Source organism: Mirounga leonina, unplaced genomic scaffold, assembly GCF_011800145.1.
Source record: "Mirounga leonina isolate KUSES-001 unplaced genomic scaffold, KU_Mleo_1.0 Mir_447, whole genome shotgun sequence".
NCBI lineage: Eukaryota > Metazoa > Chordata > Mammalia > Carnivora > Phocidae > Mirounga > Mirounga leonina.
Genome location: NW_023270757.1, coordinates 5,013,808 through 5,033,059, shown reverse-complemented (window position 1 = coordinate 5,033,059; position 19,252 = coordinate 5,013,808). Strand labels below are relative to the sequence as shown.

General features: G+C 48.1%; 1 protein-coding gene across 1 annotated transcript in view; it reads left to right on the top strand.

The window, feature by feature from the left end:
• Positions 1–2,905: 2,905 nt before the first annotated feature.
• Positions 2,906–19,252, top strand: part of CCDC171 (coiled-coil domain containing 171) — a 304,487-nt gene continuing 288,140 nt past the window's right edge. Inside the window, exons 1-3 of the mRNA XM_034987955.1 lie at positions 2,906–3,124; positions 5,351–5,405; positions 7,791–7,950. Of these exons, the coding sequence (XP_034843846.1) occupies positions 7,907–7,950 (44 nt within the window). The 5' untranslated portion in view covers positions 2,906–3,124; positions 5,351–5,405; positions 7,791–7,906. The remainder of the gene's footprint in view (positions 3,125–5,350; positions 5,406–7,790; positions 7,951–19,252) is intronic.

The window sequence follows — 19,252 nt, the reverse complement described above, 5'->3', positions numbered from 1 at the left end:
CTACTGTTCAAATGAGAGTTAAAAATTCACAACCACAGCAGAGTTTATGATATTATGATGTCATGTGGACCCAGGGATGGATGACATCGCCTAGAAAGTTTATGTGGTAACATGTGAAAGTTGAGGACAGAAACTGAGAAAATATTACGTTGAGGGGCAAGAAGGGGTAACAGTTCCTGAGCAGCAAGCAATAAAAAGGTCAGCGAGTTGGAGAAACCAAGAGTCTTACCTATGCTGCCGAGAAATCTGAGGAGGATCAAAGTGTCAGTGAATTCAAGGGGAGTGCGATTTAGTAATGAGATCATTATTGATTTTGGAAGCTGTTTTGGTGGACTGCAGGGGATGAATTGAAAAATATGCTGAAAGTAAAAAGAATGAGGTGAGTATTGTGACTTTTAAGGCTAAAAGGGAAGTGAAGAAGAGAACGTCTTTATGTGCAGCTTTTTGTAGGTAGCAGCATTTTAGGCAAACAAACAGCAGAGAATGAATCTTGTAACTATTAGAAGAACAGAAAACCTCCAAATATTTTAGATTTGATTTATTGTGTAATTTGATTTATTGTGTAATTATTATAACTTCTCTGCTCTACACACGTCGTTAGCTTCGTTGCTTGGTAAACTAAGTACAGTAGTCCTCGCTTGCCTGTGGGGGATATGTTCCAAGACCCCTAGTGATGCCTGAGCCTGGGGATAGTACCAAATCCTATACACATGATCTTTTTTCCTATGCATAGACACCTATGATAAAGTCACATTTATAAATTAGGCGTAGTAAGAGATTAACAACAATAACAATACAACAGAAAATTATAATATATTGTAATAAAAGTTATGTGAATGTGGTACCTCTCTCAAAAAATATTTATTGTACTGTACTCTTTAGTCAGTAAAACGCGAACATGATTACATGAAGTGAGGTGAATGACATAGGCATTATGATGCAGTTAGGCCACTATTGATCTTCTGACTATGTCAGAGGGAGGATGATCTGCTTTCTGACCTTGGTTGACTGCAGGTAATGGAAGCCATGGAATGAGAAACCATGCATAACGGGAGGACTACTCTATGACCTAGAAGGTCCCTGTGATCTGGGGTCTGCCTATATCTCCAGCCTGCTATCTTACTCTCCACGCTTTCCCACTCCCAAGACTGCACACAGACCTTCCAGTTTTCCCAGCGCCTCATGATGTTTCCTGTGCTGGTGTGCGTAGGTTTCATGTCTTCCAGTTCCTTCTTAGCTTGGTGACTCTATAATCATCTTCCCAGAGTAAGTTCATAGTTCTCCATTAAAGCCTTTGGGGGTGCTCATGGTTGTTATTAACATTTGCCTCTTCTGATTTCCAGTGTACCTATATTAAATATCCTGTAATTCTATCACCTAGCTCCAGATTGGGTATATAGTCTGTATTCAATAAATACTGATTGAACAAATAGATGAAGTTTGCAAGACTTCATATGGCACCTATTCTGTATTTAAAAAAGTGTGCAGTATAGTACATATGCCATTTATTCTTGCCATACATATTCAGTTTTGTGACTTTTTAAAACATAAGAAATTTTCTAAGTATTTAAAACTTGTAAAGAAAAAAAAAAAAAGACCTAATCTCATTAGTCTGCTGTAATTTTCCACTGCATTTCTAAATGTTAGAATGGGCTCTTTTTTCCTTTCCATAAACTCTTTCCTTTGAAGCAATTATCTATCCTCTTTCTGGCAAAATTATTAGGCAGCGGGATGGCCTTCCTTTTTTAACCTGTGACAACTCAAACCAATTAAAGTTTCAGTGTTACAGGAATCAAGGAGGTTTTAATCTCAGTTTATATTTGCATTTATGACCGTTGGCTCTCCCCAGGGAGACAGGGAAAAGACGGCCCCTACACCTGGTTTCAGGTTGATTACAATCAACGTGGGACAATTGCAGCATAAAAGGTTCATTTTTCATCAAACACCTTTTTGGAGGGAGGAGGTGGAGGTGGTGAAGATAAAATCCTCCATCATATCCCGCCAATTTGCACTGTTCTTTGGGGAACAGATTTTCAAATGCCAAGGAACAAAAAGAGCGTTTGGTTTTCCAACCTCCCTGGGGCGGCAGCGGATTGTGAAGCAGCTACCGGAAGAAACCAAAGTATAAATTACCAACTAGAGGAAGGCGTGTGTGCGCTCGGGGGCCTGGAGGAGGCTAGGAACGAGATGGAGCCCATGCTGAGGCTCCAAGGACTTCTTTGCGAGGTACCTCGTTATGCAGTAGTCATGAGACGCGCTGCAACAGTACCAGCGCGCCGACCCGCGCTTTCTCCGCACCGTTTACAGCCCCAAGCTGGGATACAACGCGGATGGGAGGAGGGGACAAGCGTCCTGCAGGCGAGAGCGGGCTTCACAGCGGGAAACAGCCACTCGCGCAGAAGTCGAGCCCACAGAATTTACCCGTGGCTCTGGCACCAGTCCACAGGCCCCGAGGGGGCTACACTGGCCTTAGGATCGGCAGTTTAATGCACAGTCGGGGAGCCAGCCTCTTAAGAGTTTTGTTCAGCAGGCGCGGAAAAGGGGTTAGGGTTTAGAAATCGGCATTGTCCGGCGGCTCCGGGGATTCTGAGAGCGCGACCGGGAGGCCTCACGCTGAGAACAGCACATTGGAGCGTGGGCCGGGGCGTTCTCGTGCGGGAGGGGCGCGCGCGCCGCGGGGTCGCGCGTGCTCACGAGCGCGCCGCTCCTCAGCAACGGCGCATGCGCCTGCTCGCCTTCCCGCACGGCCGCCCAACTTCGCGGGCCCTCCTCTTCCAATCGGAGCGCCGGATCCTCCGAGTGCGTACCCTGGAGCGGCGGGCAGCGGGAGGCGGGGGGAAAGGGGCCGGCTGGGCGGGGCCGGGACGCCTGCGAAAGTCTGTGAAGGTCTGTGTGCGCAGCCTAGTCTCCGGAAGTGGCAGTTGTAAACCGCGTCTCCCCAGGGCTTTTCCCCTCCTGTCCCCCTTTGCTCTTCGTTCCCCCTTCCCCGGGTCCTAGAGTCCGTCGGGTTCCAACAGTTTTTGCTCTGACCCCGGCGATCTGCCCAGGCCTCTTTCTACCATTGAGATTTGGAGCTGCCCCTGGGGTCTTGGGTGTGCGGTCTGGACCACGGGAGTCCCCTGAGGTAACCACGGGATGTGGGGGCTTCGAGGCGAACGACTTGGGCGGGGAGGTGTTGAGGAAGGTATGGGTGGCAGCAGTGAGAGTTATGGGGAGCCCCGAGTTAGTTCGTGGTTGTCCTGGGGCTCTTGGTGTCGTTTGTGGGGACACGCCTCCAGCTCCCTGGGCTGGGCCTCTCCGCCCATCTGGGGGAAGATCTCCTTGGGGCGTCCTAACCCGAGACCGCTGCAGCAGCACCCAGAGGACTGAGTAGGGACCAGAGGGCAGGACCCAGAGGGCCTGGACTTGGAACTTCCCAGGTTTACAACTCCGGACTGCCGGGCTTTTCCCTTCCAAGAATCACTAAACTCTTCGAGGACAAGGACCGCGTCTTTTTCATCCTTTAAAAAAATGCCAGCCACACACTAGACATTTTTTTTTTTAAAGATTTTATTTATTTATTTGACAGAGAGAGACACAGCGAGAGAGGGAACACAAGCAGGGGGAGTGGGAGAGGGAGAAGCAGACTCCCCGCTGAGCAGGGAGCCTGATGCGGGGCTTGATCCCAAGACCCTGAGATCATGACCTGAGCCGAAGGCAGAGGCTTAACGACTGAGCCACCCAGGCGCCCCATAGACATTCTTATCAATGTTTGATAAATGAAAGAATGAGTTGTGGTAGGCTATCATCTGTAGTTTCTACTGCTCACCCTCCAGGACTATTAAGAGACAGAAAATCTGGCTGTTTTTCCAAGGCTGTAGATTTTCTGCAGAAGTAGAGCCTCCTTTTGACTGTTCTTTACTCCCTCATGATATTTATCCTAGGCAAATGCATATTTTTTCGTTTTAAGGAGATCTCTAATGATTCTGTATAAGTTTGAGAAGCAATTTCAGTTGGTGTCCAACTCTTTCAAATACAAAACGCATGGATGTTTTGTATAGTTCACATAATTTTGGAGAGAAGACCCTACCTGTTTTATTGAACAGTTAGTGCCCGGTAACAACAAAACAATGGTAGAGCAGAAACTAACAATGGTTTCCCATGAAATGAAGAAAAAACAAAGACAGTGCAACCTGCTAAAAGGAAAGATGGGAGTAGTTTTAGTCTGGAGCTTGAAGTTTTATTAGCTGAGTGACCACAAGCAAATCACCTAAGCTCACTAGACATTACATTCCTTATCTGTCAGATAAGGAGGATGGACTTGGTCTTTATTTTATTTTTTAAAGAGTTTATTTATTTATTTGACAGAGAGAGAGATAGTGAGAGAGGGAACACAAGCAGGAGGAGTGGGAGAGGGAGAAGCAGGCTTCCCGAGGAGCAGGGAGCCCGATGTGGGGCTTGATCCCAGGACCCTGGGATCATGACTTGAGCTGAAGGCAGATGCTTAATGACTGAACCACCCAGGCGCCCCAGGACTTGGTCTTTAAAGTCCTATTTAATTCTAAAATTCTTTGTCTCAGCCCACTTGTCATGGTTTTAATTTTTTTTAAGATTTTATTTATTTGAGAGAGAACGAGCAGTGGGGAGGGCAGAGGGAGAGAGAAAGAGAAGCAGAACCTCCACAGAGCAAGGAGCCCGATGTGGGGCTCAATCCCAGGACCCAGGGATCATGACCCGAGCCGAAGGCAGACACCTAAATGTCTGAGCCGCCCAGGTGCCCCATCATGGTCTTATTTTGATGAAAGAACCAGACATCCTCTTTAAAGGTGAAATATATAAGTCTGCAGTAAGAGCCCCCCAACACAGATGTAGTTATTATTGAAGTTAGCATGTGTTATGAAAGAGGATGGATTTAGAAGTCAGCCAGATGTGAGTTTGAATTCTAACCCTCCCACTGAATATCTTTTTTTTTTTAAAGATTTTATTTATTTATTTTAGAGGTGGGGGGAGCAGAGGGGGAGGGGGAAAATCTCAAGCAGACGGGCTGAGTGCTGAGTCCCAAATTGGGGCTTGATCTCAAGGCCCTGAGACCATGACCTGAGCTGAAACCAAAAGTATCCCTTAACCAGCTGAGCCACCAGGGGGTCCCTCCCACTGAATAGCTTTATACAAGTTACTCATCCTCTCCAAGCATCAGTGTTCTTGTCTGTGAAATATGTATAATCATCTTACAGGGCTATAGGGAGGATTCAATGTGATCAGGTACGGTTAGCCTAGTATCTGGCACATAGTAAGTGCTCAATAATAGTGGTTTTTATCTTTTCATCCCCACCCCTGCCCTCACCCCTCCCTTTCCCCCTGATCTGTACAGACACACTGAGAGATGAATACATTCTGCATGACCCACTGAAGGACTCAGCTGTGAGGTAGGAAACTTTGTACCAGCAGTGGCTCTGAAATCTAAAGTAGAATTGTCTTTCTGGCTGGTACTTACTCTTAGGATGTCTAGATCATTGCTCCCTTGGCCTCAATTACCTATATTTGGCCCTATGTCTAAAAAACTTCTTATTGAAGAATGATACATATAACATCCCTTCATCTATTTTAGTAGGAATGATGAGAATAGTCCAACTCCACTACCAAGCGAAGATTAATCTATTAATAGATTAACATAAAAAGCTGACCTAAACTTTGCCTTTATCCATCACTGCTACAGGGTGGCCTGGTTTGGACCCAAGCCTGTGGAAGTGCCATCTGGATTGAGAATCCACTGGAGGTCCGAGTTATCTTTCATTAAGAAGACCCTGCCTTGTAGTTAGTTTGGATGGGGTGGGGGTGTGGGGAAGAAGGAGCTGTGTTTGAAAACTCTGCAGTTGGGAGAAGTGCTTTTCTGATAAGCAAGGTCTCACAAGGTCTCAATGCTCTCTGGCTGGGGGTGAACCATATCTTGAAAGCCAATAGCAAGACACACAGCAGAACTGTGGAGTCCGCTAATTTGGGCTTGAATCCAGACTCTGTCACTTACTAGAGATGAGACTTTGGACAGGTGATTGAATGAATATCTTTAAGCCCCAGTTTCCTTAGGTATAAAGTGGGGACATTAACAGTATCTTGCCCTTGGGGTTGGTGTAGAGTGACAATGTAGAGATAGAGAAAGTTCTTAGCACAGTGGAGAAGGGATGTTTGTCACAGTTGGCATGATGACAGTAGGGGTGGCTTTGAGGTATTGGATATTTTGTTTATAGATAATGATGTATTGAATGTTTTCAAATGGAAAGCGTTATTTACAGAGTTAGATACATGTTGGAGAAAGGCTGATGTTGATTGCGTCTCATAAGGAATTTGTAATTACTCATACAGGTTAGCTAAACTCTTGTGGAGTTTCTTTTTCTTTCTTTGTTTTTTCTTTAAGATTTTATTTATTTATTTGACACACAGAGAGCACAAGCAGGGGGAGGGGCAGGCAGAGGGAGAAGCAGACTCCTCACTGAGCAGGGAGCCCGATGCGGGACTCGATCCTAGGACCCGGGGATCATGACCTGAGCTGAAGGCAGACGCTTAACCGACTGAGCCACCCAGGCGCCCACTCTTGTGGAGTTTCTTGGGAAGTTTCAAGTAAAGCTTGGAACACACGTTATGTGAGGAACCTATAATTCTTTGACCTAGCTCCCTATATCAGTCTGGTGTATGAAAAGAGAGCTTTTGCTACATCGTCTCTGCCATGTTCGCTAGGATAGATCTCCAGTCGTAGTTTAAATTCAGCCACAGATCTGACTTTGGCTCTTCATTGATGTAGTCTTCCTAAAACACACAGAGGTAGGCTCTTGAACCCTAGTGTCCTCAGGAGCTGATAACAGAGACAGAGAAGAAGAAAATAAGATTTTGCTAAAGGAGACTTTAGATAGGATTTTTTTTTTTTTTGGATGATGAATTTGAAAAATTGAGATATAACTCACCTATCAAAATTTACAGTTTTAAAGTGTACAATTCATTGGTTTTTAGTATATTCACTGTGGTCCAGAGCAATCACTGCTATCTAATTCCAGAACATTTCCATCACTCCCAAAAAGAAACGTCATACTTATTAGCAGTCAGACCCAATTCCCCCTCTCCCTACCCTCTGGCAACCACAAATCCACTTTCTTTCTTTCTTTTTTTTTTTTTAAAGATTTTATTCATTTATTTGACAGAGAGAGGCACAGCGAGAGAGGGAACACAAGCAGGGGGGGTGGGAGAGGGAGAAGCAGGCTTCCCGCTGAGCAGGGAGCCTGATGTGGGGCTCGATCCCAGGACCCTGAGATCATGACCTGAGCCGAAGGCAGCCGCTTAATGACTGAGCCACCCAGGCGCCCCCACTTTCTATTTCTATGTGTTTGCTCATTCTGTACATTTCATATACATGGAGTCCTAGAAGCCTTTTCCCTGCCACTCCCCCTGCTTGTGTACTCTCTCTCTGTCAAATAAATAAAACCTTAAAAAAAAAAAGAAACGAAACAATAGTTTTTAAATGTTTTCATGTTTGTTATAAAATAAATTTTAAAATACAAGTAAGGGGTGCCTGGGTGGCTCAGTCAGTTAAGCGTCTGCCTTGCGCTCAGGTCATGATCCCAGGGTCCTGGGATCGAGCCCAGTGTCCGGTTCCCTGCTCAGTGGGGAGTGTGTTTCTCCCTCTCCTCCTTGCTCATGCTCTCTCAAATAAATAAATAAAATAAAAAAAAAAATACAAGTAAGTTGAAGAAAAAGACAAAAATCACTCATAGTCTCAGGACTCATATATATAACCACTGTTATATTGTTTACTATTTTAACAGGCTTCAGCCCATCTAACCTGTAAGCCACAGACATCTGGGACACGTGTAATCCTCAATAACGAAGTACACCATTCAGAAACAGTGGGCTGTTTTCAAAGAGGTGGAAGGGATTTACCATGAGTTTAAACACTTCAAGTAATGCCCCTGGTGACACCCAAAGGTAAGCCGCCGGCCTCTTCCTTTAGTCGGGGCTGCAGGGAGAAGTCAGTGGTTGGGGCTGCCGATTGTAAGGATTCGCGGGGTGCACTAAGGGAGGCCGAAGCTTCGTGCACCCGGGGGAGCAGGCAGGACACACCACAGCAGTGGGAATGGGATGTGGGACCATGTGCTGCAATTTGTCCTCCTTTGTTAACTCGTCCACAAAAGTCAGTGTGTGTACTTCCCCCTGCTCTTAGAGAACTGCTTTTTCTTTTCTCCTCAAGTATTTTCTCCTCCTCTTATTTTTGCTTATTCCCATTTCTTTTTTTTTTTTAAAGATTTTATTTATTTGACAGAGAGAGACACAGCGAGAGCAGGAACACAAGCAGGGGGAGTGGGAGAGGGAGAAGCAGGTTTCCCGCTGAGCAGGGAGCCCAATGCGCGGGGCTCGATCCCAGGACCCTGGGATTGTTACGGAACCTGGACTGGATCACCAGACGGAAGAACCAAGCTGCACTTGGAGATCTTGGAGGATAGGAGGTTTATTTAATGCCAGTGGGCTCAGAGGAAAGTGGTCTCCAAAGGTCTGAGCCCCAAGCACAGAAAAAGGGGGTAATTTATACACTTCTACTTCTGCATACTTGGGCACTTTTCGCGAGTGCACAAAGCGGGGCAGGGAGAAGGACCCGGAAGAGGCCCGGGGCAGAGGCTGGGACTTCCTCACTGGCTCGGTTGGCCATCTTAGGACCCAGCTTTTCCTTATCATTCTCCCCTTGATGCCCCTTTAAACACCTAGTTTACAGGGCATTATTTTCATCTTCTAAGGGGCGATAGTGAGTAAGGAGCAACTGGAGTCTGATTTTAGCAATTTGAGTAGTGATAAACCTAGTAAGGGCATTAAGAATACAAGGACCAAATGCTACTATGAGGAGAAGCAATAGGAGGGGGCCGACGAGGGGGGCGAACCAAGGGAACCATTGTGACAGGGTATCCCACCAATTTGTCTGCTGGAGTGTTTCCCACCGGCGATGTACTCGTTCCTGTAATTGGGTCAGAGTTTCTTGGACCACCCCCGACTCATTAGCATAAAAACAACATTCCTCCTGTAAGAAGAGGCAGAGCCCCCTTGTGTGGCCGTGAGCAAGTCGAGCCTGCACCTGTTTTGGAGGACCACTGAGGCCAATGAATTGAGTTGGTGCGCTGCAGAGCCAGGACCGACTGAGTGAGGGCAGAAAAATCTGCTGTGAGTTGTTGAGTTAACCCCTGGTACTGAACCTGAGATCCTGACGCCAGTGGTGCTGAGGGCAACACCTGATGTGGCCTGCAGGCTCATGATAAGAGGGATGGCCACGGGGGAGCGTGGAAGGTGGCTAGGAGGTCTCCATGTGAGTGGAGCATCGCTCCCAGGGAGGATTGAAAGATCGGGTAAGAGACTCGACAAGCGTGCATGACTGATCGCGCCAGGTGATGCAGATGTATACACCTTGATCACAAGCCAGAAAAGTGTTGTTAGGCGCACAGACCCAACTGTGGCCCGTGATGGGAGAGGAAGAGTTGCCATACAGCAGTACCGGAGCCAGAAAGGGATAATCTGAGGTCCCCGGTGCCGAGGTGGGAGGTGACACAGTGGATTGGTTGAGGATGACACCTAGGTATTGGACAGGACCGGGCTTCATACAGATCCAGCAGTCAGACGCTAGGGGTGGATTTGAGTGGTTAAGCGCTTGGTGGGAGGCGTTAATCACACCTAACAGTTGTGCTATAGATGCTTGCTGCGTGTGGATGGGGGACCCAGGGATGTGCCAGGGCAAGTTATTTTCTGTCTGACTCTGAGGGTTGACTGCAGGGCTTAGGATGAACACGGACTTAATCATAAACTTGGCCATGGGGTTAGTCCCTGTAGAGTGATATTGGCTCAACAGGAGTGATTCCTGTGGCCCATGATGTGTCATTGGGTTTTAGGACTGAGAGAGTGAGCAGTATACAGTGATTGTTAGGGCAAGAGGATGGGGTGGTGCTGTGTGACAAGGAAATCCAGATGTCACTGCGCTGTTTGAGGCACCACCACCCGTTGGTCCATTGTTCTATTCCCGGCCAAGTTGCTAGCCAGGACTCGTGAGCAGAGCTGGGGGCAGGTGTTTGGCTCTTGAGATGTAGGGCCCCCACAGATGTAGATATCTACCAGCTGGTAACCTGAGTGAGGGCCATGGTAGGAGCATCATCTATGAGGTTCCCAGGAAATATCAAGAAGTTGGCATCCATCAAAGTGGAGGTCAACCTTCGGTGTGTGTGCATCCCAGGTGAAAGAAGTCAGTGGGGGTGCCGGTGCGGGATTGAGGGGGATAAGCTGGGAAGTCCATTTGCCAGTAGTGGTGATAGGAGAGTTTGCCCTTTGCCCCCCTTGCTTGGCTGGGCAAGCTAGAGGCAGTGCGGAGGAATAGCACACCAGGCAGCAGAAGACCAGGACTGACTGGGGCCAGGAACACCATGATGACATGTGCTCAGGAGTAGACAGCAGAGGGCCAGTGAAAGTGGGGTCTACGCCCTTAGGTAGAGGGAGCCATCATGGCTAACCCGATAGCAGATGAAACCCGTGGACAAGTAAGTGCAGTAATACACTCTAGGGACACCCAATAAGCAATGACAGTAGTAAGCTTCTGGGGGGAAGTCCAGTCAGGAGGGGCAACAGTGTAGAGTCTGACTCCCAAGATGAGGGAAATCACGCCGATGAGCCAGGACCACGGTGAGCAGGTGTCCATCAGTCGGTGGGGTCTCATCGAAGGTGAAGCCGGAGCGGGTTCGTGAGGTCTGGCTGGACTCTCCACTGGTGTGGCTCCTCGTCCGAATGATGAGCTTTCTTCACTCTGGAGTGGTGGACCCACGGGGTGACACCTGAGGCCTTGAGGGCAGTAGGGGCAGTTAGAACAACAGTGTGGGGCCCTGACCACTGCGGTTTGAGGGGGTCTTTCTTCCAATCTGTGACCCAAACTGAGTCCCCTGTCTGGAAGGAGTGTACCTGAGACCCTAAGGAGATTGGTGCCCTCTCGATGGTGTACTTTTTTTTTTTTTTAAGATTTTATTTTATTTATTTGAGACAGAGAGAGAGAAAGCAAAGAGGGGGTAAGGTGAGAGGGAGAAGCAGACTCCCTGCCGAGCAGGGAGCCCGATATGGGACTCGATCCCAGGACTCCGGGATCATGACCTGAGCCGAAGGCAGTTGCTTAACCAATTGAGCCACCCAGGTGCCCTCGATGGTGTACTTTTGTAATTTATTTAGGGTGGCCCCCAGGGCCTGAAGCTGCTCCTTTTTCCCTTTATCTCCAACCTGATATAAGTTTCCTGGAAGACTTCCCAAGCACGGGGGAGGCCGTCCATATATTAATTCGAATGGGAGAAACCTAATGTCCCGGGTGCAGCGAGCACGCAGAAGAGCTAGGGGTAGCGGATCCGGCCATGGGAGGTTAGTTTCCTGACAAAACTTTGCTAAGGTTCCCTTGAGGGTGCGATTCATTCACTCTACTTTCCCTGAACTTTGGGGCCAGTAAGCGGTGTGGAGTCTCCAGGTGATGTTGAGAGATCTGGTCAAGACCTGTACAATGTCTGCCACAAATGCAGGTCCATCGTCACTATGGATTGTTAATGGCAGGCTGAACCGGGGCATGATCTCCAGCAAGAGGATTTTAGCTACCTCCCGGCTTTGCTCCGTCCGGGTCGGAAGGCTTCGACCCACCCAGAGTATGTGCATACTATTACTAGGATATATCTGAACCCCCCGCTCGGCTGCACATCTGTGAAGTCTACCTCTAGGTCTTCAAAGGAGGTTGCTCCCATCCTCTGGACACCTGGCGGGGGCCACGATGCAGACTGAGCATTATTTTTAACACATGTTATGCAAGTTCACTCGTTGCTCGGCACAGTGTTGGCAGCTGACTGATGTAGTGCTTCTTGAGGAGGGCCTCTAATGCAGTTTTCCCCAGATGGGTGAGTCGGTGGTGTTCCTTGACTAGATGCCCTCCAGTTGCTGTTGGAACAAAGATGCGTCCGTCTGGCATCATCCACCATCCCTTTTCAGTCAGGGTGGCTTCCTCAGCCATGGCCCATTCCTTTTCCTTTTTAGTGTAACTGGGTGGAGGGACTTCTTCCGGGGGTGTCAGGGCCATGGTGAGGGAAGGGGCTCTGTCCATGTCCTCACTGGCTGCAGTCTTGGCTGCCTCATCTGCCAGACGATTTCCCCGCACTATGGGGTCATCTCCTTCCTGGTGTCCCTTATAGTGCAGGATTGCTACTTCCTTTGGAAGCCAGAAGGCTTTGAAGAGTGTCAGTATCACCTCTTTGTTCTTGATAGTTTTTCCTGCTGTGGTTAGGAGGCCCCTTTCCTTGTAGATGGCTCCATGTATAAGTACAGTAGCGAAGGCGTACTGAGAGTCAGTATAGATTTTGACTCGCTTGCCTTCACCGAGGGTGAGGGCTCGGACTAAGGCATGTAATTCAGCCCATTGAGCTGACCATCCAGCTGGTAATGCCTTAGCTTCTAGGACCTCAGTGGTTGTGGTTACTGCATAACCCGCTTTCCGGGCACCCTCTTGTAGGTAACTGCTGCCATCGCTGAACAGCGTGAGCTCTGGATTCTTTATGGCTTGATCCTGCAGATCTGGATGGCTCTGTAGACCTCATCAGTTACCTTGGAGCAGTCATGGTCTGGTTGCCCCTCTTCCATGGGGAGAAAGGTTGTTGGATTTAATGTCCTTACTCTTTTGAGGGTGACCCGCGGGTTTTCTCAGAGGAGCCCTTGGTATTGTGCTAGCCGAGAGTTGGAAAGGAAGCGGTGTCCCTGTGCGTTCATGAGGGACACAACTGCATGAGGGACCTTGACATTAAGTTCTTGCCTCAGGGTAAGTCTGTCTGCCTCCTTGACGAGTATGACTGTGGCTGGCAGCGCCCTGAGGCACGGTGGTCATCCCGCTGCCACGGGGTCCGCTTCTTTGACAGGTAAGCAACTGGCCGTTGCCAGGGCCCAACAGTCTGGGTGAGTACCCCGAGCGCTATTTTTTTCCTTTTCATGCACAAAGAGATTGAAGGGTTTTTCTACATCTGGTAGGCCCAGGGCTGGAGCCCGCCTCAGGGCGGTCTTTATCTCTGTGAAAGCGGCTTCTGCTTCCTCAGTCCAGGCAGGGGGTTCGCGATCTGGTCCCCCTAAGAGATCATAAAGAGGTCTTGCTATTGCTGAGACCCCAGGGATCCAGATGTGGCAGAATCCTGCAGCCCCCAGGAATTCTTGTAGGCCCCTTTTTGTCTGGGGCTGTGGCAGGGTGATGATGAACCTTTTCCTCTCCGGCCCTAGTTCTCTTTTCCTTTGGGTGAGGAGGAAACCAAGGTATTGTACCTGTTGTTGGCAGATTTGTGCCTTCTTCCATGAGGCTCAGTATCCCGAGTCTGACAGGAGCTATAGGAGGACCTTTGTGCATTTTATGCAGTCTTCTTGTGTGTCATTGGTGAGGAGGAGGTCATCCACATACTGGAGGAGGGTGCATTGTGTGGCCTCTCTTGGGAAGCTGGTGAGGCCTGCGGCCAGCGCTTCCCCAGAGAGGGTTGGTGAGTGTTTAAACCCCTGCATGTGGCGCGTCCAGGTCAGTTGCATCTGGCGCCCTGTATCAGGTTCAGTCCATTCAAAGGCAAATAGTGGCTGGCTCTGGGGAGCTAAGTGGAGGCAGAAGAAGGCATCTTTCAAATCTAGGCAAGTGAACCATCTGGCCGGCCCTGGGATTTGGCCGAGGAGGGTGTATGGATTTGGGATCACTGGGGGCAGAGAGATGGTCACCTTTGTTGATGGCCCACAGGTCTTGAGCTGGTTGGTATCCCCCTCCTGGCTTCTTGACTGGCAGGAGTGGGGTATTCCAGGCTGACTGGCGCTCGACTAGAATACCTGCTTCTTTGAGTTTGGCCAGATGTTCTTGGATGCCAATCTTAGCTTCCTGTGGAAGGGGGTATTGCCTTTGCCTCTGAGGTTGGGCTCCTGGGATCAGTTCAACAATGATAGGGGCCCGATTCCGGCCTAGTCCAGGTTGGTTGTTTTCAGCCTATACCGAAGGGAAGGTGAGTCTGAACTTTGGCGGGCTGCTTGGTTAGGCCTGGGCACAGAAAAGCCTCCATTCTTCTTCCCTTGGCATGGTAATTGCTAGTATTAGAAATCCCATCTCCTCTTGCCTTGGGTTTAGTCGGAGGCTAGTGTGTCCGGTGGGCTCAAAGGTTATCTGAGCCCTAAGCTTGGAGAGTATGTCTCGGCCCAGGAGGGGGATGGGGCAGTCACGCAGATAAAGGAATTCATGTCAGACCTTGTGGCCCCCGAGTTCACACTGGTGAGCCTGGAAAAAGGGCTGTTGTACCGCCCGCGTCCCAATGGCCCCAAGGCTGGTCGCAGTCCTTTTGCCAAAAGGGGCCACTGGGGAGGTGACAACAGAGTGCTCAGCCCCAGTATCAACTGTAAAAATCACTGGTTTGCCCCCCACCTTCATTCTGACCATGGACTCATGGGGGCCAAGGAGGAAAGAGCCCGGTCCCCCTCAGTCTGAGTCCATTCCCGCAAGGCCTATGAGGTCCTCCTCTTGGGGTTCTTCCTTGTAGCGGCTGGGCTTCTGAGCCTTTCCCTGGTTGGGACGTTCATTTTTCCAATGCCCTTTCTCCTTACAGTAGGCACATTGATCCCTTGCCAAGGGGGTTATGGGTCTCCCCCCTTTTGGTGGTCGGGGTCTCCCACCTTTGTGTTGTCCTTTTCTTTCAGGGCAGCGGTGAGGAGGCTGACTTTCTTTTTCATCTTTTTGTCGGCTTCCCGTTTGGCTGCGACCTCCCTGTTCATGTGGACCTTATTGGCAGTCTCTGTTACTGGGTGATGTTCATCCCAGCAAAACCCTCTAGTTTCTGAAGTTTTTTTCTGATGTCTGGGGCAGCCTGAGCCACGAAGGAGGTGTTTACCATCTGTTGGCTTTCCTGTGCCTTGGGGTCAAATGGAGTGTATATCCTTTAGGCTTCACACAGTCTTTCATAGTAGTCCCCAGGGGACTCCCCTGGTTGTTGAATGACTGAGGATACCTTAGTCATGTTCATGGGTTTCTTAGCGCCTGCTCGGATTCCCCAGAGGAGGGTCTCCTGGTATCGGCGGATTTGGGCCTGTCCCTCAGTTGTGGTAAAGTCCCATGCTGGGTGCTCCTCGGGTGTGGCCGTATTAGCCCAGGCAGCAGCGTCGATGACTCCCGCTGGTGCGTGCTCTTCCAGGTACTGCCGTGCACTTTTCATTATTCTCCTTTCCTCTGTGTTAAACAGGGTGTGGAGTAACTGTTGGCAGTCTTCCCAGGTTGGCCAATGAGTCTGGAAGAGGGATTCTATGAGGTCTACCGTAGCCTGTGGTTTCTCAGAGTAGGATGGGGTGTTATGTTTCCAGTTGAGGAGGTTGGTGGTGGAGAAGGGCTGATAATACATCATGGAACGGCCGGGTTGGACCGTCCTTTCTTCATCGCGTCTCTTGGGTTCCCACGTCTCTTGTAGGGCATTTGGAGGGCTCTTGCACCTGGCCTGGGGCTCAGCCTGGCTGCTGGTCTTGGAGAAAGTTGATCTTTTGGGCCTGGGGGCACTGGTGAAACCGATGGCAGTGGAGTGTCTGGAGCTGAAGGGCCAGGTGTAGGCAGTCTTGGGGGCACGTACGGTGGGGGCAGGGTCGGTTCGTTCTTGGGATCTCCGGCTAGGATTTGTGGAGACTAGGGCTTTTGCTGATTTTCTTCAGGTCACTTGGATGAGGCGATTAAGACCCTGGCCTGTCTCTGCCTATTGCAAGTGAATCGCACCCAAGGGGGAAGGGTCTGAGCGATTCCTAGCCAGGAGTAGATGTATGGAAACTGGTCGGGATGTCCTGGTTATCCTGTTACGACTCGCCATACTCGACGAATCCTTGGGACATCCAATGTCCCTTCTGAAGGCCACCGACATCAGAGGTGGGCCTATCCAATTAACATAGGGTTCTCAACTTGCTGGGGTTCATCCTGACTCCATAGTCTCCTGAAAACCCCTTTGTGAAATTTTTTTTTTTTTTTAAGATTTTATTTATTTATTTGACAGAGAGAGACACAGCGAGAGAGGGAACACAAGCATGGGGAGTGGGAGAGGGAGAAGTAGGTTTCCCGTGGAGCAGGGAGCCCAATGCGGGGCTCGATCCCAGGACCCTGGGATCATGACCTGAGCCGAAGGCAGACACTTAACGACTGAGCCACCCAGGCGCCCCCCCTTCTTGAAACTTTTGATCTTGGTCTCTAGATCCGTAGGTTTACTCTGCCCTTACCCCAAGGTGATGTTCCCGTGTGTGGTGGCGCAGAGACAGACAAAAGGGGGCTGCCTCCTGAGGTGAGACCAATCAGATGCCCATCTGACCATGTCCCGAAGGAGCTTAGGTGAGGCTTAGCCATAGTGGTCTCAGCGTTGTGACTTGCGATCGGAAACTATTCTGATGCCGCCATACACTGTATGCTGTTCACCACGGAATCGCGGATGGGACCACTCAGACTCCGTAAGCTTCTAGGGGCCTTAAGGGTGCCCACCCGTGGGGTCACAGAATCAGTCCGCTTGAGCAAGCCAGGTCAGACTGCACATTCACACTCCAGAAGTTATTACATTCCCTCCCTGGGAATCCCTACCTGTGAGACCTTTAAGAGGTCTCTGGGAGGTGATCGGGCTCCCCTTCCACCCCAGTGGGGGTGGGCCTATCTGGGTCCTGGGGCCCCAGGCCTTACCGGAATCCGATGTTGGGACCAGGTCCTCGCCTGCCTAGTCTCCTCAAGTCCGGTGGGAACAGCGGAGCGGGGCTGGCCCGAGGCGACTGGGGTGGGAGACTGCTGAAAATTAGGCAGGGCGTGCCTTCTCCGTTACGATCCCTTGTTCTGTCACTGCCCTGCCATTGCCCCAAACTGGTGGCAGCAATGGGCCAGTGTGGTTGGGTTTCCCGGTCAGGGAACCAAATGTTATGGAACCTGGACTGGATTGCCAGATGGAAGAACCAAGCGGCACTTGGAGATCTTGGAGGAAAAAAGGTTTATTTAATGCTGGCGGACTCAGAGGAGAGTGGTCTCCAAAGGTCTGAGCCCTGAGCACAAACAAAGGGGGTAAATTATACACTTCTACTTCTACATACTTGGCACTTCTGGTGCGTGCACGAAGCAGGGCAGGGAGAAGAACCCGGAAGAGCCCCGGGGCAGGGGCTGGGACTCCCTCGCTGGCTCGGTCGGCCATCTTAGGACACAGATTTTCCTTCTCAGGACCATGACCTGAGCGGAAGGCAGACACTTAACGACTGAGCCCCCCTGATGCCCCTGCTCATTCCCATTTCTGTGTGGTCATTACTTTGGCCTACTCTCATCTCCGTGGCTCTAGTTGTTCTAACTTTGCGCCCCAACCATAGTTCACAATTTTGGGTTTTAGCTCCTGTTCCCACTGCTCTTTTACTTGGAGTTTATATTCCAAGAATTGCCGTTGCTCCTCTTTTTTGTACCCTTGATATCTGCCTTTGGATGAGGTGCCTGCTTTGGTTGATTCACCACTGGTGTGAAAAATAGAAAACTCTGAGTCTGTAATATAAAACTGAGCCATTTCAGAGAGCGCAACCCAAAGCGTGGTTTACAAAGAATTAAGTACAGAAATTGAAAGTGTTTAGAAACTTTTATAATCATGTAACAGAGTAATTTTCTGTTCGTTAAATCTAGTAATAAAACACTTGGGGTTATGTTTTATCTCTTTTTAAAATTTCTTGTTAAAAAAATTCTTGTTTAGTCATTTTAAAGACAGTTATTTTAGTCATTTTAAATATATTTTACAAAGGCAGCATTTGTTGGGGGAATAGCCCTTGCTCATATTTAGTTTGAGAATAACTGATCTAGACAGCCTTTTCAGCAAGGATGTGTGGGTGGAGCAAGGACGATGACTAACACGTACTTCACCTATAAATAGGATTTGCTATAGAAGCATTTCCCACCTATCTTTAGAAGCTACCTTAAATCCTTTCTGGAGCCAGGTATGAAATAAGTGAATAAAATATAAACTTTTGACTTCACTAAAAATGTTTTCACTTTTGGATGGAACATCTTACCACACAAATATCTGTCATAATTTTTTTTTTTAAGATTTTATTTATTTGTTAGAGCGAGCGAGCAAGAGAGAGCACAAGCAAGGGGAGCGGCAGGCAGAGGGAGAAGCAGGCTCCCTGCTGAGCAAGGAGCCTGATGTGGGGCTTCATCCCAGGACCCTGGGATCATGTCTTTTCATGATTTTTAATGACTAAATTGCTCTTTAGAATTCTAGAATTCTAGAATCTGGCTAAATGAAGTTAAACTTTGCTATTTACCACTAATTTACTTTCTGTTTCTATAGATTTGCCTTTTCTGAACAATTCATACAAATGGAATCTACAATATGTGGTCTTTTGTGTCTGGCTTCTTTCACTAGGCATGTTCTTCAGGTTTATCATGTTGTTAACAGGTATCAGTGCTGTCTCTTTTTTATTGCTGGATAGTATTCTATTGTATGGATATAGCACATTCTGGTTACCCACTCACGAGCTGATGGACATTTAGGTTGTTTTCATTTTTTGGCTGTTATAAATAATGCTGCTCTGAGCATTTGTCTATGAGCCTTTGTGTGGAGATGATATTATTTCTCTTGGGTAGATTCTTAGGAGCCGCATTACTTCATTGTATAGTAAATTTATGTTACTTTTTTAAAGAAACTGCTAGGTTGTATTCTAAAGTGGCTGAACCATTTTACATTTCCACCAGCAATATACAAGTGTTTTAGTTTCTCCACATCCTTGTTATTTTCTGATCTTTTAAAAAAAATTTATTTTAATTCCACTGTAGTTAATTAACATCATGTGCTATATGTTTCAGGTGTACAATCTAGTGATTGAATTTTTTTTGATTGACTTTTTTGATTATAACCATTCCAGTGAGTATGAAGCGGTATGTTGTAATTTTAATTTGTGTTTTCCTAATGAGTAATGATATTGAACATCTTTTATGTGATTTTTTTGCCATTTGTCTATCTTTATTGGTGAAAAGCCTATTCAGATCTTTTGCTCATTTTTAAATTAGTTGTCTTTTTGCTATTGAGCTTTAAGCGTTTTTAAAATATATTTTGGATACAAGTCTTTTGTCTTTTATTAGATATATAATTTGCACATATTATCTCCTATTTGTTGGCTTGACTTCATATTCTTAATAATGTCTTTTGAAGTGCAAATGTTTTAAATTTTTATGAAGTCCAATTTTTTTCTTTTCTTTCTTTCTTTCTTT